The sequence below is a fragment of the Choloepus didactylus genome, chromosome 18, assembly GCF_015220235.1.
Source record: "Choloepus didactylus isolate mChoDid1 chromosome 18, mChoDid1.pri, whole genome shotgun sequence".
NCBI classification, from domain to species: domain Eukaryota; kingdom Metazoa; phylum Chordata; class Mammalia; order Pilosa; family Megalonychidae; genus Choloepus; species Choloepus didactylus.
In genome coordinates this window covers 1,450,121-1,473,782 of record NC_051324.1, presented here as the reverse complement: position 1 = coordinate 1,473,782, position 23,662 = coordinate 1,450,121, and the positions used below count along the sequence as shown (strand labels likewise).

General features: G+C 55.9%; 1 protein-coding gene across 1 annotated transcript; it reads right to left on the bottom strand.

The window, feature by feature from the left end:
* Window positions 1–16,590, bottom strand: ALKBH5 (alkB homolog 5, RNA demethylase). Its single transcript, XM_037808904.1, is given in 5 exon segments — window positions 1–437; window positions 1,154–1,306; window positions 8,172–8,252; window positions 15,021–15,754; window positions 15,756–16,590. Coding segments are annotated over 5 exon segments (1,182 nt in total). The 5' UTR covers window positions 15,792–16,590; the 3' UTR covers window positions 1–259.
* Between the last annotated feature and the right edge of the window lie 7,072 nt (window positions 16,591–23,662).

Here is a 23,662-nt window from a genome sequence, read left to right as displayed (position 1 = left end):
ACGGCTGCCCCCAGGCCACTCCTGGCCGCTGCAGTGTGAGCCGCTGTCCCCTTGGCTGCCCAAAGCCTTCCCATCAAGGCAGCCAACGTGCGAGCCCAGGTCCTGGCAATTCTCCTTCTTCAGCCTTAACAGGCAACAAACCAAGGAAAAGAATATATAGGATCAAAAACAAAACAAAAACCCTCAAAACAAAACCAACTAAGAGGAGGGGCAGCCGGGCAAGGAGCAGCCAGAGTCCCTGGAGGCACAGCTGGCGGCCTCAGTGCCTCCTCATCTTCACCTTCCGGGCAGGGCTGCCCGCCGCCTCCGAGCAGTCCTCCACTGCATCCGAGGACTTGCGCCAGTAGTTCTCCGAGCTGAAGCTCCCCCGCCGACGGTGTGTGGGCAGGAGCACGGAGCGCCGATTCTCCTCCTTGTCCATCTCCAGGATCCGTGGCCTGCAAGGAAGAGGTGGTGCTGACTGAGAGGCTGGTCCCAAGTCCCTGGTGGCGATGGGCCCTGTGGTTCAGTCTCAACAGAGGAACAGCAAGGGCAGGTGCACCGGCACCAGAGCTCCCCGTCCACTTAGTGCCAGTGGCCGCTCCGGGTCTTTGGGACGTTTATTTTCCAACCACCCCGTGCAAGCGGTGCCATCCCGCCGAGCCTGTGTCTTCCTGGTGCCCCAGGGCACTTCCAGGGCTGCATGACAGGAGACCGTCCCCAGCACAGCCCCAAGACCCTGCAGGATGCAGTCCCCCACCCACCCCTGGAATTGCTGTCTCCTACCTCGGGGTGCTTGCCCACCCGGCACCTCCTGCACATCGTCCTCATCCTTCAGTCTCGGCTGAAAGGTGCCCCCTCCTCGACCTTTCCCCAGCCTCTGAGACAGGCCCCCGGTTCGCTGGCCTCCATGTCCCAAGTTTCCCTTCTGACAGTCTTTTAAACCCACAGGAGCATCCACTTGGGGGCGGGGACCAAACATGCCACAAGGCATTCCCAGTGGTCTGAGTCTCTGCCTGAACCCCCTTCTCTCTCGGGGTGTGAGCAGCAGGCCCAGGATAGAATGCCACCAACCTACCACCCGGAGGAAGCAGGCGCGAGGCAGCCCCTAACCAGCCTGCCCCAGGCTCCCCAGCAGCTGCCTTCCTGGCCACTGGAGGGCCTCAGCCAGTACCTGTGGGCAGCGTCAGGGTCTGCCTTGCGGTGGGACCGCTTGGGTTTCAGAGCGGAGTCCCTGTTTCCTGCCAGGCGATCTGAAGCATAGCTGGGTGGTAACACAGAGCTGCTCAAGGACTTGGTTTCCAGCCGGGGCGCATCTAATCTTGTCCTGCAAAGGAAGCACACGTTGTGTGGCCAATGGGCCTCTGGGCTCGGCCATGCTGAGCAGAGGCCAGTGAGCTCTAGAATCCAGCAGTCTCAGCTCTGAGGCTTGGCCTCCCCTTGTTCAACTAGGGATTGGTCCAGCAGACTTTTAAAGACCCTCCCTAAGATCAGGCTTAGGAGTAGGGAGCAGGCCTTGATGACAGGGATCTGCAGCCCCAGGGAAAGACCCAGGGCTCACTCTTGGCTGAGGCGATTGACACAGCAGCCCCACTGCACCCCCCCGCCCAGGCCCAGACATTCTCCGGCGGCATCTGCTCCACCTGCCTGAGAACAGAAGGTCCAAAGGGTGGACACCAACACACTGCAGCAAACACTCTCATCCTCACCCAAAACACCACCACAGGGAGGCGGCCCACCCCCAGGCCTGCAGAAGGGATAAGGGGAACAGGCAGAGGCCCCCTACCCTCTCACTGGACACACAGAGCTGGGGACACAACTTCTGCAGGCCCTATCTGGGGGTGGCAGAGCCAAGGAGGCCCCAGGCCCAACTCCACAGCCACAAGCTTGGCCAGCAGGGGCATCGCCTGCCCTCCAGGCTGGAACCGGTGTTCTGCTGCCTTCAGGCCCCGACAGGTGGGCAGGCAGGCAGGCAAGCCATTGCCTGGCTTTGGCCTCAGAGGTGGGGAGGCAAGAGGGACCTGGCCGCACCTATGGTCTATCGGTCTCAGCCTCTACTCTGGGCACTACAGGCTCAGGGAAGCAGGACCTAAGCAGCAAGGAGGGAGACCCAGGCTGGTCACCACCCCTCTCCAGGCCTCAGTTTCCCCTTGTGAGCCAAGGCGGATCTGGAAACCCAGTCACCTCTTCACAACTGGGATCCTTCAGAGGGACACAGGGCATGAGGGAGTGCAGGGCAACACCCAAACAGGACGAGAATCAGAACCACCCAAGCCCAGGATCTGCTTGGTGCCAGGCCTCGTGCGCTGAGGCGAGAGGCAGATATCAGGCCAAATGAGACACCAGCCCTCAAGCTGTCCTTAGAGGAAAGCCCCTCCTCTGACGACCACAGGGCTCAATCCAACCCTAAGACGCCACAGTGGCAGGAGGCCTGAGGTCAGGGCCAAAGGCCCCTGGGTGCCCAAAAGGTCCCCAGGAAGCCCTGGTGGATGGTAGGAGACCCGCAGTCCCCAGGACAAGCGTCTGTGCTCAGCTCGAGCCCCCGCCTCCAGGGCTGGAGAACATGAGTACTTCCTGCCACACCGGCACAGCGGGCCCATGCCCACCCCGGAGCTGGCCCCTGTTCTCCCTCCTCCGGGCAGCCAGGCCAGGGGCACCAAGTCTGCTGTCTGAGGAGGGGAAGGGACTGTTTTCCACAACACAAGAGCCCTGCTGCATCGGGGGTGGCCCTCAGGGAAGGGGTGATCACTCCCATGTGGCCCTACCAGAACTCCAGCTGCCCAAACCCACTTTAGGGCAGGATGAGCTCTGGGGCCCATGGGCTCCTGATGCGTCCCCGGGCTGTTACAAGCACAAGCACATGTCATAACAGCTGGAAAGCTCTCCCCCCCCTCCCCCCACTGCCAGGCTAGAGCCCAGGCCCCCCGCCTCCCAGGGAGCAGGACCCTCAGGGTTCAGGGGAGAGCCACGATCTGGAGTCAAGGGTCTGGGACTCCTCGGGCGGGCACAGGAGTGAAGAACTGAGTCAGGAGGCGGTGGCCACTGCGAAGCACCAGGTACACAAGGAGAACAGCACCTCCTGGGTGAGGGTCAGCCAAGCATCCCTCCACACCCAGAGGAGAGGGCTCCCAGGGTGCCAGGACAGCCCCTGGACAAAGCAGGCCTCTGGGCACAGGAGTCGTCAGAACAAAGGGAGCTGACTCAGCCCCTGTAAACTGGTGGGGGGGGGGGGCGGACCTCCAGAGGAACTGCTGGGGGACCAGCCCTTTTCCGGGAGGAGCAACAAGGAACCACCAGGTGCTGGCCCACGATGCCCTCTAACACCCAGGTGAGCCCTTCTCTGCAGCAGTGTGAGAGCTATGCGGGCAGCTCCCCGCCCCGCCAACTACCCCTAACCTCCGACCCCCTCACCAAGCACCCTGTGCTACAAATCATCTCCCATCGAGCAAGGAGGCGGGAAGCTGGGAACCTGGGCCCTTGGTCTTGCACTGGGCTCCCGCCCTGAGCCTCAGACTCCCACAAAGCCCAGACCTGCACCCGCTCAGCACCCCTGCCCTAACCTCGCGCTTCTCTCTCCACAGAGCAGTTCTGAGGCAGGAATAGCAGCCTGCTCCAGTCAAAAGCCTAAAATGCTCGTGAGGGGTCTTGCTCGGAGGGGACTCCCAGCAGACACCCCCACTGCTGCATCACACCGCCTGTGTGCGTCCTCAAGCAAGGAGCCAAGGCATCGTGGAAGCCAGCCAGACAACTGGGCCAGCACCACAGGGTGCCCAGGGTGCCCCCCAGCTCAGACCAGCGCAAGGCCTGCGGTCATCCTCCAAGACGCTGAAGGTCTGAGCCAAACGAACCCCAGCCCTCCAGGGTTCCCTCCCCTCCCACGCAGGTGCCTTCACTCTCAACAACCCCCATTAGGCACAGCCTTCCTCACCCCCACCTGACCATCAAGATGAGGGGCTAGAAGAAGCACCCCTGGCCCCTAAGGGCCCCACCTGACAGATGAACAGAGGCTTAGCGGGCTCAGGTAACAGCCTCCCACTGGACCAAGGAACAACAAAACCTCAGCACCTCTACAGGGATTGTGGAGGGAGGTGCTCTACTTACACACACAAGGAGCCTCACTCAGGCTGCTCTTTCAGGGGGTCTCCTCTGGCCCCTGAGCAACCAAATAAGGCACTTAGCTCAGTCTACTTACAAACCATGGCTCACGTGCAAATCTGACCACAACCCCTCACCCCTGTGCTCCCCACTGCCCTCCAGATTCCTTCAGCACAGCGTGAGGTCTTTATCTCTGATCCTTATCCTGCCCTCCACCCCACGGGACTCCATGCTCCAGAACACTGGACCACCTCAGAGTCCCCAGGACCTGCCCCTTTCTCACCTGCCAGCTGGGAGGATCAGCTCCACAGCCCGAAGTGTCTTTCCCCACCCCCTGCAGGCCTGTGGCACCTCCTCTGCAAAGTCGCCTGTGCCCAGCTCCTGGTGAGCTGCTCAATGCCCACCTCCCCCGACTGAGCGAGTGTATGAGAAGGCCACACTGACCATTTTCCTGGCGCAACGGTGGCCAGCAGAAGCAGCACACACCAGTCTTGGTCAACATTTGGCAAAGAGGTTTCTAGCTACTTTTCCCAGCTGCATGTGAGCTGAGTTCCACTTGATCAAAAGCAAACACATGGCCTGCTTAGTCTACCTGGTTACCTGGGGCGTCTGTTAACCAACCTCAGAAAAACAAGTCTTGTGGGCAGACTTGGCACAGTGCTGGGGACCTCCAGGAGCCACCCACGGGAGCCGAGCTGCAGCTGAGGGGTGGTGCCCTGGCCATGGCTGCAGGGCCCACACCGCCCTCCCTGCACAGGGCCCGTGCTTCTCTGCCTCCCAGCCCTGGAGCTGGGTTTCTGCCTGACCAGCAGCTTCTAGCTGGAGCAGGTCCTTCTCCCTGCACTGACCTCCCCTGAGCTGGATGTAATGTTTCGTTTGTTTTGCTAGGCCCCCAGGGACATGCCCTTGTGCTTTCAGCAGTGCTCCCTCTGTGTTGTACTGTCTTGGCACAGAAAGTTCAGGCCTGTCCCATACGGCACACCGAGGCAGCGCCGACTTTCCCGAGGTGCCTGGCACCGAATAGAGGCTGGCTGTTCCAACAGCCAGGTGCCCCCCTCCACCCACACTGCCACCAGAAGGCCACATTCTGCTGATCTGGGGGACAGGCGCTGAGCCAGGATGCTCTTTCTAGTTCATCACCAGCTTATGACAGCGCCCTGCAGCCACTCCTCACCAGCCCGAGTCATCCTCCACACACTGGCCAGGCCTCCTCTGGGCCCCAGATGGACAGAATCTCCCAGCCCCCGCAGAACACAGATGCAAACTTTGCAATGGCACACGACGGGCCAAGAGATACCCCATATGGAGTGCCAAGGGCTAGACGGGTGCACGTGGTGCTTCCTGCACTCAAAATGGTCGACACCTGAGCCCTGAAGGATGGCTGCATTAACCGACTCCCACTATGGGGTCAGGGACACAGGACAAACACTCTCCATGGGAAGCCATTCCCAACAGAAGCTGCACTGCTGCAAGAGCCATGCCTGTAGCCACAGGTACTTACCATGAGAAGGAGCAGAGACAACGGGGAACACACCAGACTAGGAACGATGGATAGGCAAAGCCCTCAAAAGGCCAACGAGGAGCCTGGTTTTATCCTGCAGGCCACAGAGATACCTCTGCCTCTGTCCCCTGGGTTGGCCCCCAGAATTGGAGGCTGGAGCAGAAACCCTCACCCTCCTCTCTAGCCCCTCACACTAAAGCTCAGTGCTTCTGCCCTCCTGTGCAGTCCCAATCTGGCTCCTGGGCCTGCTCAAGTCAGAAGGCTGTGCGTAGAGCCTCAGTCACCCCCACAGCCATCCCCTAAGGTCAGACCCCTGCCAGGGGACAGCTAACAAAAAAGCTTCCAGGGGAGCTGGCTAGCAGTGCAGACTCGAGGCCCCACAAGGATCGTCCCACTCAGGCAGCCTGGGCAGCTGCATCCAGGAGCCACCATTCAAGAGAGACTCAGCCCACAGCCACCTCGTCAGCATTTCTAGCTAAGATTCCCAACTAAGGTTTAGAGGCTGGGAGGGAACACTTGGGAAGTTGCTGCTCTGGTTCCATAGAGCCCTGGGAGTCCTCTCTGTCCCTGGCCTGGCTGGGCCGCCTGCGCTCGGCTGCAGCTGGGGGTGCCAGGTACAGCCTGAGAAGAAAACACCAGGAGGGAGGGGCCAGAAGGGTGCTCACCCTGGGCACCATCACTTCTGGGTTCTCATTCTGGGGATGGGCACCGATTTGGGTTTTGGCCTGTGCTGGGCATCACAGGAACAGAAAGTAGAAAGGCAGATAAAAACCCTTCCTCTGATCAATTCTGGGAAGATTCTTAGGCTGAAGAAGAGAGGCTGCCAGCACCACAGCTGGCCCAAGTGTCTGGATATCCAATACATGCTCAGAGCTCTGCCCACACCACTGCCTTTAGTTGCCAGGGCTGCCCCACACCAAAGAGACTTGCCACCACGTTATTCTGGAGTTCTCATCCAAAGGGCCAGGATGACAAAGTTCGTAATTTAATTTAAAAAGATGGCAAGTCAGGAAGTAAGGAAGTGCTCACAAAACAAGCAAGCAAACCAAGGGAGGCAGGTCAAAAGGTCTCAGGAGCCAAGTGAAGAGCTCCCAGTGGCCAACGCTGGCACAATCTGAGCAACAAGATCAAGCGGTGTTGACCTATAACCCAAAGCACAAAATATCCATGAGTCCATACAGATATAAACTGACTAAACAAGAAGAGACAAATCCCCCACACAGGAAAATTCTACACAGTTCACGCAGACTCCCCACCCTCGCAGAAGTGGAGTACAACTCTCACCCGCAGGTGTGGGCTGTACACAGTGGCCCCTTCCCAGGAGAATGGTATGGAAAGGGGGGAGAGGGCAACCTCCGGGTGTGGATCCTAGACATACACGGCCACGACCAGGTGAGCAAGTCCACCCGAAAAGGGATGAGTCCGAGTGACAGCACATGCCCTTGATATGCGGCAATACGGTGAGAACGGCATTTTGCCTTAGTTGTCTTCCTCCCAAAAACCTACAACCCTGGTCTGACCAGGAGAAAAACATTAAACAAATCTGACTTGAGGGACAACTCACTGAGGAATATCTACTTCTCAAAATTGTCAAGGTCACCAAAAAAACAAGGAATGTCTGAGAAACTGTTATGGTCAAGAGCCAAAAGAGGTATGAAGACTGAATGTGATGTGGGATCCTGGAACAGAAAACGGACATTCAGTAAAAACGAAAGAAACCTGAATAAAGTAGGTGCCACTTAGTGATGTGTCGCTGTTGGTTTACTGACTGTCACGACTGTACTGCGCTAACGTAGAGCAGGGATGATAATAAGGGGAGCCAGGTGCAGAGAATATGGGAACTTTCTATACTATCTTTGCAACTTTTCTGTAAATCTAAAACTGTTCTGAGTTACGGGACGTCCCGATCGAGCCCGGCCCTGGCCCTGCTTTGCTCGCTGACTCCTCTGTGACCCTGGGCAGTCGGACTCCAGACACAGGAAGGCTGGTCTTGACCCCAAGTGAGCGGCTCTGGCCTCCGACCAGCCTTAGTCCCTTCACCCTCCGAGGGGAGAGGAGAGGTGCTGGGGAGGCCAGGGTTAGCAATGCTCGTCAGGGCACTTCCCGGATCCCCTCAGAGAGGACGGCAGCCGCAGGCTGTGAGCAGCTCAACACTGCAGCTGAATATCCCACCTTCGCAGCCTCTTCTCACCCCTGCTCCTCCCAGAAGTGGAAACCCAGGCATTTTTCAAGCAGGCTGCTCAGGCACAGTCTAAAAATAACTAGTGAGAGCACATGTGACAACTCAGAACCCAGGAGGTGGGAAAACGAGACCTAACATCCTACCTTCATCTTTAGGAAGCGGGGAGCGGGTGTCTGGAAGATGTTCCCCAAGTCCTGACTCAGAATGCACCCACAAACACTGGAAGAGAACCTTGTTTTCTGATGAAGAAAACCACTTTATCCTTGTGGAATTCAAATCAAAGAGTAAGAACACACAGCTTTCTCCTCTCCCAGGCTCTGCCCAGAGAGGCTGCCACCAGAGCAGACCCCTGGCTTCTCGGGACACCGGCCCTCCATCTCAAGGCGGAAGATGCCACAGGTGAGGGGCACTTACTTCCTGAGGATGATGACCGCTCGGCGCTCCTTGATGTCCTGAGGCCGTATGCAGTGAGTGATTTCATCAGCAGCATATCCACTGAAAATAAACACAGGGCATGTGAGTGTGGAGAGCGTTCCTGGGGCCAGGGCCCTTTCCCCTGCACCAGGACAGGTCAACTTATCTGAGTGCTCAAGGCTCCACAAGGAAGGGAAAAACCACGTTACACTCCAGGAGCCGCCACCCGGAAACCACTCAGGGAAAAACCTGGGATGAGGCAAAGGAGGCCAAATGGCCTCTTAAGGCAGAGGCCAAAGCAGGTGTCTCCCCCCAGCAGGCCAAGAGCCCCCATTCAAAGGACCCTCAAGAGGCAACACCTCGAGTCCTCTGGAGACAGCTGGAGTGGCCAAGACCACTCCCTGGCCCCTTCCCTGCCCTGCAGCGCCCGAGGCAGGAGAGGGGAGAGGCGGGAGCTGCCAGCACTGCGTCACCAGGGTGATCTACAACCGCCACGTTCCAACAGGCAGTTGGCCTACTTGAAAAAAGCTTTCAAAAGCCTCTATTTGGGGGGATCCAAAATTTTGAAAACATCTGTGTCTGGGATATTTTAAGACTTTCCACCACACTCAGTATTTACTGCCCAAGGGTGACCGTGCAGACCCGCATTTCACCGTCAGAAATGCTGCAGGCCTGGGAAGAATGCCTCAAAACGGCCAGGCTGGCCCAGCTGAGGGCTAGCGCTGCACGCAAGAGCAAGCGAAAGATAAAAAGCCGCCGCTGCTGGCCCAGACCCAAGAGGGAAGCACTTCTGATTTGGAAATCTGATTTGAGGCCATGCTGGGGGAAGGGGGAAGAGCCTTTATTTCGGGGTCCCGCCCCCGCCACAAGCTGCTCCCATACCAGAGTCTTTCAGCTGGCTCTGTGAAAACCAGTCCCTCAAGAGACTATGGACAAATTTCCTAAGTCAGATCAACCTGGGAAATAATGGAGAGCTTAAAAAGCATTACTAGTACGTTAAAGGATATGAGAATTACTGTAGCCAAGAGCCTGCTGGCTTAACTGAGCACTGACCAGAGAACCTTCTCTCCACACCTACTAATGCCCTCCGGCCCCTGCTGGGAAAGGCCACAGGGTGCTGGGGGAGCTGGAGGGCCCTGGCTCCAACCCTGCTTCTCACTCAGCTGAGCCACTTGCTGAGCCTAAACCTGCTTCTTCATCTGTAAGGAGAGCAGTAGATTCGTGGGTGTTCATTTTGTAGTGGTCCATCTCGCAGGTATTCTTTCGTGGCTACTAAAGACTACAAGACTTTAAAGGGAGGCAGGGCGGCAGGAGGCCTACCTGAGAATTACATCAGGTAGCACAGGTGCCCGGCCCATCCCTCCCATGCTAGGCATGAGCACAAGCCAGAGGGCCTGACCCACCCCAGGGTGAGCCAGTGCCCCGGGTTCAGCATGTGCCAACTGACACCACCCGGGCCCCCCGCAGCAGCAGAGGCCTCCTGCACGCTGCGTCTCATCCCCGCTCCTGTGACTCCTCACTGGGGATGGGGATCAGGGCTGCAAGACAGTGCTGTAAGTACACCTAGGTCTTCCCCAAAGAACTAACTGCAAGCCCCCAAAGGCATTCAAGACATGTCTCTAAGGCCTGAATCCACAGTGCTGGCTATGAGCAACCTTCCCTGCTGTCAACATGCTGTTATCGATCTGTGTGACGTGGCTGCAGGCAGCACCCAGGGCCCCAACTTCTCATCTCCAACAAGAAACCACTTTTCCTAATGCAGTTCTGGAGCAAATCCACATTATCTGAGAAAGTTTAACTGCCCCATGTTCCCCGTCCTCATTCTCCTTCGGACTCTAGCAGTGAGAACGAGCCATGCCAGGCTCCTGCCACCAAGCCCAGAAGGCCTTAGAAAAACCAGTGCAGAGGGAGGGATGCACAGAGCTGTAGAAAGTACCTTGGCACTGACCCCACCTGGAGGGCTCATTAGCACTGGTCTAGAACTTCCTGGCAGCTGTGACAACAGGCAAATGACACCCTACCTCCACTCCTCCCCAAAAACCCAGGAGTGGGGAGACTCAAAGTTCTGACCAAGGGAAGCTCTCCCAGCCAAACATCAGCAGGAGGTGTCCAGCAGAGACCCGAAGAGGGTTACTTACTGCTAAGGAACCTACTTGCACAAGAGAAACTGAGAGTGCCAACCTTGCCAGGTCGAAACTTAATAAGCCCTAGCTTCAGCCCTACCCTCAGCGTAAGGAAGAATTGCAGTTTTCAAAGGAAAGGAGAGGAGAAAGGACCCCATGCAGGTCAGGCCAGCCCGCTGCCGCCTGCCCCTGCCCAGCAGGACCCCCTCCAGCTCTTCTCCACACCCCAGGCAGCAGGGACACAGGGGTGACAGCACCTGGCTCAGTCACCCACCACCAGCTTTATACACTTGCGGAAGGAGCCATGTCAGTCACCTCCTCTGGGAAGCTGCCCCACCCGGACACCTCTCTACTACATGGGGCCTCGTGCACCCCAGAGTCCTCTCCACCTCTGCACACAGCAGCTGCTTACGGAAACATCTGTGGAGTGGAACGCATCCACTGCTCTGGAGCCTCAGTTTCTAGATCTACAAGGCAGAGACTGCAGTGCGCCCTTCCTCAGGTTAAACGAGATGCCTGAAAAACCCTTTACAAGGGACTGTCCGCCTCTTCTTTACGAGAGCGTCAAGGCACATTTCCAGGATGGCCACGCCTCCCCGTCTCCCCGGCCCGCCGACCCGCCCAGGCCAGGAGGGAAGAAGAGATGGCGACGAGCCCGAGCCCGGCCTGAGGACAGCCTCCCTCCGCAAGGACTACCTACCTGCCCCGGGCAGCCCCACAGCCCACATCATCACTGGGAGGCCACAGGGCCAACGAGCCAGGCAGCTGGGCACAGGGCGGGACTCTGAGCTCACGCTCAAGTTATTTATCAGACCCCAACCTCTGAGAAGACACGAGGCATAACTCGATGAGAAATCCTGGGGCTTTCTGAGTCCAGAGACCGCTTGAGTCCCAGTTCTGAGCACATCAAGGCACAAATACACAGTAGCTGAGCACAGGAGCAGCCCATCTCCAGAGACACTTCCAGCGTTTAGCAGTGGGAGACGGATTCAATCTTCTTTAACAATTCTATTCGGCGCCACCAGGCCCATTCTGCTGGTGAGGAAAACTGAGGTCTAGAAAGCTGAGGTAACTTGCCCAAGGTCAAACAGCTGGCAGGATGATGCTGGAACTCCACCCATGTGTGACACTGTACCCCTGGTTTCAGCGTCTACGCTACACCATTTTCTGGTTGTGTGTGTGTTATGGGGGAGAAGTAACGAGGGGCAGGAAAAGCCAATTTGTTGTTTTCTAGTACAAAGTCCAACTCTGTCCTGGGGGGACTCGCTGGCCTCAGCAAGACACGAACGTAACCACCTGCCCCGTGGGGGAGCCTTCAGAGGCGAGTCTGCACCCCGAGAGTGGGCACCATGTCTCAGCAGTGGCTGCACACCAACTGCCCAGTTCTGAACGGCCAGCTGCCCTGGGATTTTTATGGCTGTTTATCTTCTGCTTGCTCCGAGTTTCCTGGGGAAGACCATGGCTCACTGCCAGCGTCCTTTCCTTTGCCGCCCTCTGTCTTCTTGTCCAAGCTTGGCAGGGCCAAGAGCAGCCAAAGCCCCTGGCCTCAGGGCTCCTCCTGAGCGCACAGCCTGATCTCATCGTGTGCCCACCCCAACCCCATGGAATCAGAAGACTCCACACAGGAGATGTGGCCCAGACTAATCTGCCCTACTTTGCCAACTATTTTAAGCCAGAAAGCTAAATTTTGCCTTCCACCAGCTGAACAAGATCAGCCCTCAGCCTAGAACTGACAGGGGTGCCCAATCCACCCAATACCAACCCTAACCTGGAAAGCCACAGGCGAAGCCCAACATGGGCCCCACGGCCAGGTGCTGCACAGACTGACAGTCATTTCCAGACGGGCAGCCAAGGCCCGGGTCTCCGGGCACGCGGCCACCACAACCACAGGCCAGGCAGACGCGATTAAAAGCAGCAAGGAAGCAATTAGCCGAGAGGTAATTATTACAATTAATCCAACTGGAATCTGTTTTAATCTGCCCCATTCACCCTACAGGGGATGGGAGAACGTGGACAAGTTGACAAGAGGAGGAAAAGAGAACAGCATCAAGAGAGGGACCTACCAGGGGAAGGTCACCAAAACACAGCTGCCACCGCGGTTTACAAAGTTTTTGGAGCACTTCCAGAAGGGTCTGTGAGACCGCGCTCTAAATGTCTGCCTGGACCTGCTGAGTCAAGGTCTGCCAGGCACCCACATCCGCACTGATGACCCTTAAGTGTAACACTGCATTCCCGTCCCCAGCGCAGAGGAAAGTCCGAGGTCGGATGAGAATGGGACTGCCTGCCATTGGCAGGGCCACCGTCTTCATCAGCAGCCCCCTTCCAACCCAAACGCCACAGCTCCTCACTCAGCGCTGGGGTCCTCACCGGAAGTGAGCGCGTCACCCCCTCCCAGCTGGGGGAAGGGCCTAAGCAGGACCTGAAGGGGGGACCACTAACACCTGCGCAGAAGTAAGCTGAGTAAGCTGAGCCTGCTAAGTGGAGGGGCGGTGCCTGGAGGTGATTTTGCTCCCCAGAGAACATGTTGCAATGTCTGGAGACAGTTTGGGTTGTCACAGAAGGTGCTACTGGCATCTAGTGGACAGAGGCAACGGATGCTCCTAAACATCCTACAAAGCACAGGACAGCCCCGAATGTCAAGAGTGCCACTGCAGAGGAGGCCTGCCGCAGGCCTCAGGTCGGAGTGACGGCAACGACCTCCATCTAGCAAGCCCGCTGCCCTTACTTGCCTACATTGTTCCCTGTGGCTGGAACCCCCACCCCCACCCCCACTGCTGCTGCCACCAAAGATGCTGCCCAGCCCCCTTCCCCCTTCTTTGCTTGGGGAGTCAACCTTCAAGTTCCAGCTCACTTCCTCCAAAACTTCCCGATACCCCCTGGGTGAGGTGACCCCCTCACTGCGCTCCGGCAGCTACCTTCTCCAGGGGAGCCTGTTCCTGCCCCACGGAACTCCCCAGCCCCTTACCCAAGGAGAGCAGAGGATCGTTCCATGTGGCAGGAAAGCAGCACCTCCCGAAGCCCTGCCCTGAGCCAGACTCTTCGTTAAGGCCTTCAATCACCCCGTTTCACTCTAACAGGCCTGGGAAGTTGGCATCTCCCCTACCTGACAGATGTGAGAACCAGTCCAGAGACCACCCACAGGATATCACAGCAAACGAGAGGAGAGCTGGTATCGGGGCCAGGCAAGCATTTTTCAGGACCCAGCTGAGCCTTCCCCAACTGCACAGCCCGGTCAGAAGCTGGAGGGGGCTGAAGGCTGTGGGACTCCACTTAATCCCAGGAAAAGATGAAGAGAATTTTCCTGATGATGTAATCCTGCTGATCGCTAACAGAGCAGCATTTTGAGAATTTAGAACTCCTGCTCTTCGGCAGACTGTGAGCATGCTGCGGGGTGGGTGCTCCAAAGTCACACGCTGCCTCTCCCAACCCAACCATTACACACCCAATCACTGCTACAGGCCCTGGCCACCATCCTGACAGTGGAAAATTAATATCCTGTTAAAAGACAAAACATCCTCTTGAGAGCTCCTTTCAGCACCGAGCACTCTGCGGTGGAATCAGACCCCAACACGCCTGGCAGAGCAGGCCCGGGGGGTCTGCCCTAGGAAGCCCACCGTAGAAGCTCTGCCAAGCCACGGGCAGCAGCTCCAGAGCCTGAATGACAAGGAGCCTCTGACCCCGAGAGGGCATCTGCCGTGTCTCAGAGGCCTAACAAGCCTCAGTGCTGCCTTCTGCCACGGCCAAGCCCCCACCGGGAGACCTCGGACATCACGAGGCGGCGCTGGCGGCCCAGGCCCGAGAGCAGACTCCGCTGTCCCCACGCCCCCAGAGGGCTCAGGACCCCTTCCCCCCTGCCCTGGCCCACGGAGCTGTGGTGCTTCAGGGGTTAAGCTGCTCAGAACAAACCCCCGGCGTGTCCCGATCTGTACTTTAATTCCGTGGTCAACCGGGCCACTCCGCACAGCTGCAGTCTAGCCCTCCTAAGAGGCTTGGGGGTCACTGAAGGGCACGCCTAGGTTTAGCTGTTTCAGGACTGGAAAAAGGCAGCTTCCAAATAAATTTTCCACTTCCCATGAACAGAGAAAGGTGCTCCCACCGGCACCCTTCTCTGCAGCATGAGCCCCCACACAGGCCAGGAACCAAGAGCTGCTGCTGATGGAACCCACCAGGCCGAAAGCCAGGGCACATTTTGTTTTCCCCAGTCCTGGTAACAGGTCACCCACTTTCATGACGGACCTGAGCTCCCGCAGTCCAGGGGGAGCATGCTGAGCCCTGGCTAATCCGTGCTCCCTGGGACAGGAGGCCACACGTCAATTAAGCTCTCAGGGACCCTCGCCAGGAACATTTTCTCTGTTAAAGAGACAAAGAACGGCAGTGGGGAAGCACTTTCAGGTAGTAGGCTCAACTCACTTTTTTCTTTTTTTCATCTTAAACACAGATTCGGAAGTGGACGCCCAGGATGGAAAAGTGGCTGGCCAAAAAGTAAATTAAAAAACCACGCAGGGAAAGGGATTCCGACCGTCCTGGCCTCCTGCTACCCAGCCAGCCTGCCTCGGGAAAGGGGCCTTTGGATGAAGGCTGGGTCAAGCCCGGGCCTGAGTCACCCTGCCTCGGGGATGGAGAATTCTAGACCTGGGGCCCAGGCCCCGGCCCCCCGCCGTTCCCCACCCCCCACAGGCGGCAGAACTTCGAAGCGCCCGGAACCGGGAGGCGGGCCGGCGGTTACCTGAGCACAGTCACGCTCCCCCTGCGCACCGGCAGGGAAAGCACCGGCTCCGACACCCGGATCGGCTTGAACTGGAACTTGCAGCCGAAGCAGAGCGCCGAGTCGCTGAAGAAGGACACGGACACGATGGGGCGCTCGAAGATGTGGATGGGGTCCACGTGGGACACGATGCAGCCGCCGGGCTGGTAGTCGTTGATGACGGCGCTGTTGACGAAGCCCTCGGGGATGACGCGGTGCTCCACCAGCTTCTGGATCACCAGCTGGTGCACCCACTCCGGGATCTCGTCCACGTCGCCCGGCGGGTAGAGGCGCTCCTGGCCGGGCCCGCGCTTCTGCAGCTGCGCGCCGTACGTGTAGCCCTCGCCGAAGAAGTACTTGTTGCGCAGCGGGGCCCGGTCCACCGTGTGCTCGTTGTACAGGCCCTTCTCGGCGCGGGACACCACCTCGTCGATGCGGGCCTCGATCTTGGCGCACTCGTCCTGGCTGAAGAGGCGCATCTGGCGGATGCCGCTCTTCACCTTGCGCGCCTCCTCCTCCTTCTGCAGCTGCTGCTCCTCGAAGTCGCTGCGCTCGGGGTCCGAGTCCTCCGCGTACTTGCGCTTGGCCCCGGGCGCCGGGTACGGCTCGGCCGCGGCGGCGGCGGCGGCGGCGGCAGCCACGGCAGCGGCCGCGGCGGCGGCGGCTTCCCGGCTGCCCGCCTTGTAGTTGTCCCGGGACGTCATGGACTTGAGCTTTCTCCCGCAGGTCCGTGTAGCCGCTGGCGGCCGCCATGGCCCCCGCGCCTCTGCTCTAAGGTCCTCCGCGGCGGGCGGGGCGGCCGGGCATGGCCCTGTGGGGACGCGCCCCGGCGCCCCCGGAGGCGAGCGGGTCCTCAGCGCCGGGCCCCCATGCGCGGCCGGAGGGGCCGGCGGGGCGCGGCGAGGGGGGCCGGGCGCGAGATCGGGCCTCGGGGCGGCGGGTCAGGCAGCGGTGGCGGCCGCCGAGCTTCCTCCGCCGCCGCCGGCTGCTTCTCCGCGTCCCGGGGGGCAGGGGCGCCGGCAGCGCCTCATGCCGCGGGGGGTCGCCGCGGGGAGAAGGACCGACTCCCAGCCGGACCCTCGGACGCCCGGCCCGGCCCGCACTTTAAAGCGCTCCTCACGACGTCACGGGCCGCCCGCCCGACGTCCGCCAGCGCCGCTCCTCAGCGGGGTCCGCGGCGCGCACGCGCAGTGCAGCCGGCCACCGCGGCTCCGCGCGCTGCGGGCATGCGCGGGCGGGCGCACCCAGCTGACCGCGAGGCCCGCGCAGGCGCAGAGGGAGGGCGGCCCCCACCGCGCGTCGTCCACCGCCCCTCCCCCACTCGCCGAGGAGCTCCGGGGGAGCAGCCGCCGACAGCAGCCTGCCTCGACGCCGCGCCGCCTCCGGGGCCCAGGGGCTCCCTCCGCAGGGGTGCGCTCACGCGGTCGACCCAGTCGCGGGGCCGTGTCACGGCATCGTCTGAATGCCTGTAGACGCCTCAGCCCCCAGCGAGCAATCACCGGAGAACCGCCACAACCCAGAGTGCCCCGTGACCGCCCCCTTTGGCGCCTTCACTTCTTTAATTGGATGCCCGGACCCGCGGCGGGCGGGCCCAGAAGTGAGCTCCCGGAAGTCTGTTGGTAATGATGCCTGTCAATCAGGCGGTCGCCTTGGTAACTGCGTCCGTCACTTAATTAGCGGCGGGGAGAGCGGCGAGGACCCCTGAAGGGTGAACGGGTGGCTGAGTAAGTGCCTGAACGGAGACCCCGCCGGAGAGAAACCCTCAGGCCGCTTGAGGAAACTTTTGAAACTAGAGGGAACTTCTCACACTGCGGGGCCGGGAGTACCGGGACCCTGCTCGGAACCCAGACGGCGGCGGCCGCCGCAGCCGGCCACGCACTGTCCGGGGCGCCCCGCCCGCCGCCGCGGCTTGTCGGGAGCAGACGTTCCACGAGTCACGTCCCGGGGGCGGCGGGCGCGCGCGGCGGCGGGGGCGCGCCTGGGCTGGGGGCGGGGCGGGCGCCTCTTCCGGGCCCGGCGGGGACGCGCCGAGGGGCCGGGGCTCGGCGGGCGGCGGTGGGGGGTTTTGCAGCGGCGCGGCCCCCCGGGGTTCCAGCGCCGAGAGCTCCCGGGAGGCCTGGGTTCAGGCCCGCTGCCCTCCTGCCGCCTCGCCCGGTCCGCAAACACGCGCGGCCGCGCCTCCCGACCTTTGTCCCCGCGGCGTCTTCCCGGCAATGCCGGCCTCCGCCTGCCCCGCGCCCCCGTGCAGCCTCCCGGATCCCCGCGGGAGTGAGCAGCGTCGTAGCGCCCCTGACCCGGCGTCCAGCCTCAGCCACCTCCCCGGCCGTGCCCCCTTTCCCCAGCCCGGCTCGACCTGGCAAAAGCCCGGACCCTAGAATCTGAAGGTCTCGACCTCAGGGCCCCGAGCAGGGGCTTCTCCCTGGACCTGTCTCCCGGGTGCGAGACGGGTGTGGCCTCAGTACCTCCCTGACGCGGGTGAAGCGAGCCTGCCAGGCAGAGGGCATCGGCGACCTTGAGTCTGGGCCTCAGTTTCCCCAGTCTCTGGCCGAAGGTGGGGTGTTGCGTGGTGACTTGGCAAGGCCAGGCCGGCAAGGGGACGTTGGCCCCTGTCCCGACCTCCCCCTCTCTCCCCAAAAGCAGCAGCAGCAGGTGCAGGGGGAATGGGGCAGGCGGGAAACGCAGTAAAATCGGCTCCTCCCTTTTTCTGGTGCAGCCGGAGAGGAGGTTGGGGAGAAAGGCAGGTGCAGGCTCGGAGAAGGCCAAGGCCAGGCATCCTTGAGTGAGGGCTCAGGCCCTTCAGAAGCCCAGAGCCCGCCTCCCCTCCAGACTACTCTCCAGCAGTGGGAGCACCAGCCTCTGCTCACATACCTCTGCTTGACAGGGAACTCACTACCTCCGTAATCAAAAAATCCTCCCGGAGCCCAGTTGTGCGCATCCAGGCAAAAGTGGGAATCACCTCTTGTCTGGGTTGAGAGAGCCCCTCCCAGCCCAGGCTCCCCACTGGAAGTTTCTGGGTGTTCCTCTTCCCTGACAGCGCGGACTCTGGATCCAGCTTCCCGGGCTTACATCCTTGTACTGGCTGTGTGGTCTCAGGCAATTCCACCTCCCTGGGCCTCAGTTTCCCCACCTGTAGAATGTTGAGAACGATAGTCTCCACCTCACCCAGATATTTTGAGGATTAAATGGGTTAGTACTTGTAAAGTACAGGGCCTAGCAGGGAGATAAGAATTTGCTTTTAAAAAATGCCTGTCCCCCACCCGCGCCCCAGCAGACACCCATTTGCCACACATAATGATGACCACTTAGCACTTTCCTTAAAGCTTCTGCCGATGCTTCCCCTTTACAGAGAAAGATGCAGAGGCCCCGGAATTACAAGCAGCTTGCCCAAGACCACACAGTTAATCAGCCAGCAGAGGTGGGATTCGAACCCAGGCCTCTCTGGCTCTGCAGGATTCCCATAAGAGGCCTGTGGTTCCTGGGCAGGAGGAAGCACCCCTGGGTGGGGGGAGGGGAGGGGGTGAGAATGTGGACCCTGGAACCCAGCCAAACCCCCGTCCCTTCCCGCATGGAGGAAGCAGTGTGGTCCTTCCTGTTACTTTTTAAAAAACTTATCTGGAAATAATTCCAAACTTACGGGACAGTTGCAAAAATAATACAGAAACAACAGAGAAACCCAATATGCTCCTGCCCAGATACCAGATTTAGCAACTTTTAACATTTCGCCACATTTGTTAGGTCACTCGGTATACGTGTATCATAAACATTGGAGGGTAGGTTGCACGCCTCAGTCTCCGTGAACACGTAATACTTCCGTGTATATTTCCAAAGAACAGGGATGTTTACTTATATAACCACTTTAAGTATAGTTATCAAGCTCAAGAAAGTCACGTTGACGTAAAGTCTGTATTTTTTTCAATTATCCCAATACTGTCCTCTTCGGCATTTTGTCCTCTATTATTACATCCAGTTCAGGATCATGTGTTGTATTTACTTGTTCTGCCGGTTTGAAGCTCTTACGTACCCCAGGAAAAGCCATGCATTTTTAGTCCATCCCTGTGGGTGCAGAGGTATTGTGGGTGGGACCTTTTGATGAGGTTGTTTCAATTGAGATGTGACCCACCCAGTTCAAGGTGGGTCTTAATCATTTACTGGAGTCCTTTCTGAGAGGATAAAAGGCAGAAAAATCCCAGAGCCCAGAGAGAGCTGAGAGACAAAAAGCCCCAGAGGAGCTAAGAGAACCCACAGAAGCTCAGAGAGGAGCCATGGGAACCAGGAGCTGACAGCAGCTAAACCCAGGAGAGAAGGACCAGCAGACGCCGGCCCTGTGCCTTCCCATGTGACAGAGGAGCCCTGGATGCCATTAGGTATCATCCTGCTGATGCCTTAATTGGGACATTTTCACGGCCTTAGAAGTGTAAATTTGTGAACTAACAAATCCCCACTGTAAAAGCCAGCCCATTTCTGGTATGTTGCATTCCTGCAGCTTTAGCAAACTGAAACACTTGTCCTGTCTTCAGTCTCTCTCTCTCTCTCTTTTTAGTTGCGGAAGCATGCTTACAGCATAAACCTTCCCATCTCAGCCACTGCCAAACCTGCCGCTCACTGGGATTAATCACATTCATAATGTCGCGCTGCCCTCACCACCTTCCATTTCCAGAACCTTCCCTTCACCCCACGCTCGTTATGTCCTAGCCCCGTATTTCCCCTCTGCACCACCCCTGCTAACCTGTAATCTACTTAGTTTCTATGAATTTGCATATCTAATTATTTCATATGAGGGAAACATACAGTCCTTTTGTGTCTGACTTATTTCACTAAATGTGTCTTCAAGGTTCATCCGTGTTGTAGACTGCGTCAGAACGCCATTCCTTTTTTTTTTTTTAATTAAATTCAGTTTTATTGAAATACATTCACACACCATACAATCATCCATGATATACAATCCACTGTCCACAGGATGATAACATAGTTATGTGTTCATCACCACAGTCTATCTCTGAACATTTTCCTTACATCAGAAAGAACCAGAACAAGAATAAAAAATAAAAGTGAAAAAAGAACACCCAAATCATCCCCCCATCCCACCCCATTTGTCCTTTAGTTTTTATCCCCATTCCTCCACTCATCCATACACTAGATAAAGGGGGTGTGATCCACAAGGTCTTCACAATCACACTGTCACCCCTTGCAATCTACATTATTATATAATTGTCTTCAGGAGTCCAGACTGCTGGGTTGGAGTTTGGTAGTTTCAGCTATTTACTTCTAGCTATTCCAATACATTAAAGCCTACGAGGTGTTATCTATATAGTGCATAAGAATGTCCACCAGAGTGACCTCTCGACTCCATTTGAAATCTCTCAGCCACTGAAACCATTTTGTCTCATTTTGCATCCCCCTTTTGGTCAAGAAGATACTCTCAGTCCCACAATGCCGGGTCCACATTCATTCCCGGAAGTCATACTCTGCGTTGCCAGGGAGATTTACACCCCTGGGAGTCAGGTCCCACGTAGGGGGGAGGGCAGCGAGTCCACCTGTCGAGATGGCTCAGTTAGAGAGAGAGAGGGCCACATCTGAGCAACAAAGAGGCACTCGGGGAGACTCTCAGGCACCATTACATACAACTTTAGACTTTCCTTTGTGGTAATGAGCTTCATAAGGGCAAGTCCCATGCTTGAGGGCTCAGCACATCAAACCGCCAGTCCCAATGTCTGTGACAACATACGCTAGGGGATCAGCATCTTAAAGTTTAGAGATAGGCCTTACAATTCAGGGATAGAGTTAACTGCTGTAAGAGCTTACAATCTAGGGACTATTACAATTATTGTGTCCACGTTAGGCTATGTTCTAAGATTCAATTCTGAGTTTACACATTGTAGTTAGTCCATATTAGTGAGGCATCATCCCTCTCACCATGTTTTCTCCAACACTTTTACTCGTATATATGAGAACGCCATTCCTTTTTAAGGCTGAATCATATCCCATTGTATGGATAGACCGCATTTTGTTTATCCATTCTTCCACTGATGGACACTTGGGTTGTTTCCACCTTTTCGTTATTGTGAATAATGCTGCTGTGACCATCAGTGTGCAAATATCTGTCTGAATCTTGGCTTTCACTTCCTCTGGGTGTGTACCAGGTCAAATGGTAGCTTTATACTTAACTTTTTAAGGTATTGCCAAGCCTTTTTCCACAGTGGCTGCACCATTTGACATTCCCACCAGCAGTACACAAGGGCCCCTATTTCTCTGCATCCTTAACAACACATTTTATTTTCCTTTTTATGAATAATAGCCATTCTAGTGGGTATGAGGTGGTACCTCATTGTGGTTCTGATTTGCATTTCCCTAATGGCTGATGATGTTGAGCATCTTTTCACATACTTGTTGGCCGTTGATATATCTTCTTTGGTAAAATGTCTAATCAAGTCTTTGGCCCATTTTTTAATTGGATTGTCTTACTGCTGTTGAGTTGTAGGAGTTCTTTATATGTTCTGGATATTAGAACCTTACCAGTTACATGGTTTCCAAATATTCTCTCCCATTCTGTTGGTTGCCTTTTCACTTTCTTGATAATGTTTTTTGATACACATAAGTTTTTAATTCTGATGAAGTCTTAAGTTATCTATTTTTTTTTTTTCTGTTGTAGCTCACATTTTTGGTATATAAGAAACCATTGCTTAACACAATATCCTGAAGATATTTCACTATGTTGTATTCTAGGAGTTTTAAGTTTTGATTTTTATTGTAAGGTCTTTGGTCCATTTTCAGTTAACTTTTGTATATGGTGTGAGGTTGGGGTCCACCTTCATTCTTTTGCATACGAATATCCATTTTTCCCAGCACGATTTGTTGAAGTGACTGTTCTTTCCCCTATTAAGTGGACTTGGCATCCTTGTGAAAAATCATCTAGACATACACATGAGGGTTTACTTCTGAACTCTAAATTCTATTCCATTGGTCTATATGTCTGTCTTTGTGCTGTCACCCCTGTTTTGATTCTGTAGTTTTGTCAAAAGTTTTGGAATAGGTAAGTGTGAGTCCTCCAACTTTGTTATTCTTTGTTAAGATGGTTTTGGCTATTTGGGGCCCCTTACCCTTCCATATGAATTTGATGACTGGCTTTTCCATTTCTGCAAAGAAGGCTATTAGAATTTCAATTGGAATGGCACTGAATCTGTAAATCACTGTACACTATTAACATCTTAACCACATTAAGTCTTCCAATCTATGTATATGGAATGACTTTCTATTTATTTAGGTCTTTAATTTCTTTCAGCAATGTTTTAAGTCTTTAATTTCTTTCAGCAATGTTTTGTAGTTTTCCATGTACAAGGCCTTTAATCGTTCCTTAAATTTATTCCCAGATATATTATTCTTTTAAATGCTTTGTAAATGGAATTGTTTTCTTGATCTCTGTGCCAGTTTGAATATATTGTGTCCCTCAAACGCCATTGTCTTTGATGTAATCTTGTATGGGCAGACGTTATCAGTGCTGATTAGACTGTAATTCTTTGAGTGTTTGCATGGAAATGTGCCCCACCCATAGGTGATAACTCTGATGAGATATTTCCATGGAGGCATGGCCCCGCCCATTCAGGGTGGGCCTTGATCGATGGAACCATATAAATGAGCTGACAAACGGAAGGAACTCAGTGCAGCTGTGAGTGACGTTTTGAAGAGGAGCTACAGCCAAGAGGGACACTTTGAAGAAAGCACAGGAGCTGCAGATGAGAGAGAGTTTGAAGACGGCTGTTGAAAGCAGACTCTTGCTCCAGAGAAGCTAAGAGAGGACAAATATCCCAAGTGCAACTAAGAGTGACATTTTTGAGGTACTGCAGCCTAGAGAGGAATGTCCCGGGAGAAAGCCATTTTGAAACCAGAACTTTGGAGCAGACGCCAGCCACGTGCCTTCCCAGCTAACAGAGGTTTTCCGGACACCATTGGCCATCCTCCAGTGAAGGTACCCGATTGCTGATGTGTTACCTTGGACACTTTATGGCCTTAAGACTGTAACTGTGTAACTACATAAACCCCCTTTTATAAAAGCCAATCCATCTCTGGTGTTTTGCTTTCTGGCAGCATTAGCAAACTAGAACAATCTCCTTTTCAGATTGTTCATTACTGGTATCTAAAAATGCCCCAGATTTTTGTGTGTTGATCTTGTACCCTGCCACTTTGCTGAACTCATGCATTAGCTCCAATAGCTTCCTTTTAGATTTTTCGGGATTTTTTTCTATAGCAGGATCACACTATCTATGAATAGGGATAGCTTCCCTTCCAATTTGAATACTTTTTATTTCTTTTTCTTAACTACTCTAGCTAAGACTTGTAGGACAATATTGAATAGCATTGGTAAAAGCAGGCATCTTAATCTTCTTCCTAATCTTGGGGGTAAGCTTTCAGTCTCTCACCATTGAGTATGATGTTAGCTGTGGGTTTTTCATAGATGCCTTTATCATGTGGAGGAAGCTCCCTTCCATTCCTAGTTTTCTTAGTGTTTTCATCAAGCAACGGTGTTGGTGTTTGTCAGATGCCTTCTCTGCATCAATTGAGATGATCATGTGGGTTTTTTCCTTTGTTCTATTAATGTGATGCATTACATCGATTTTCTCATGTTGAAC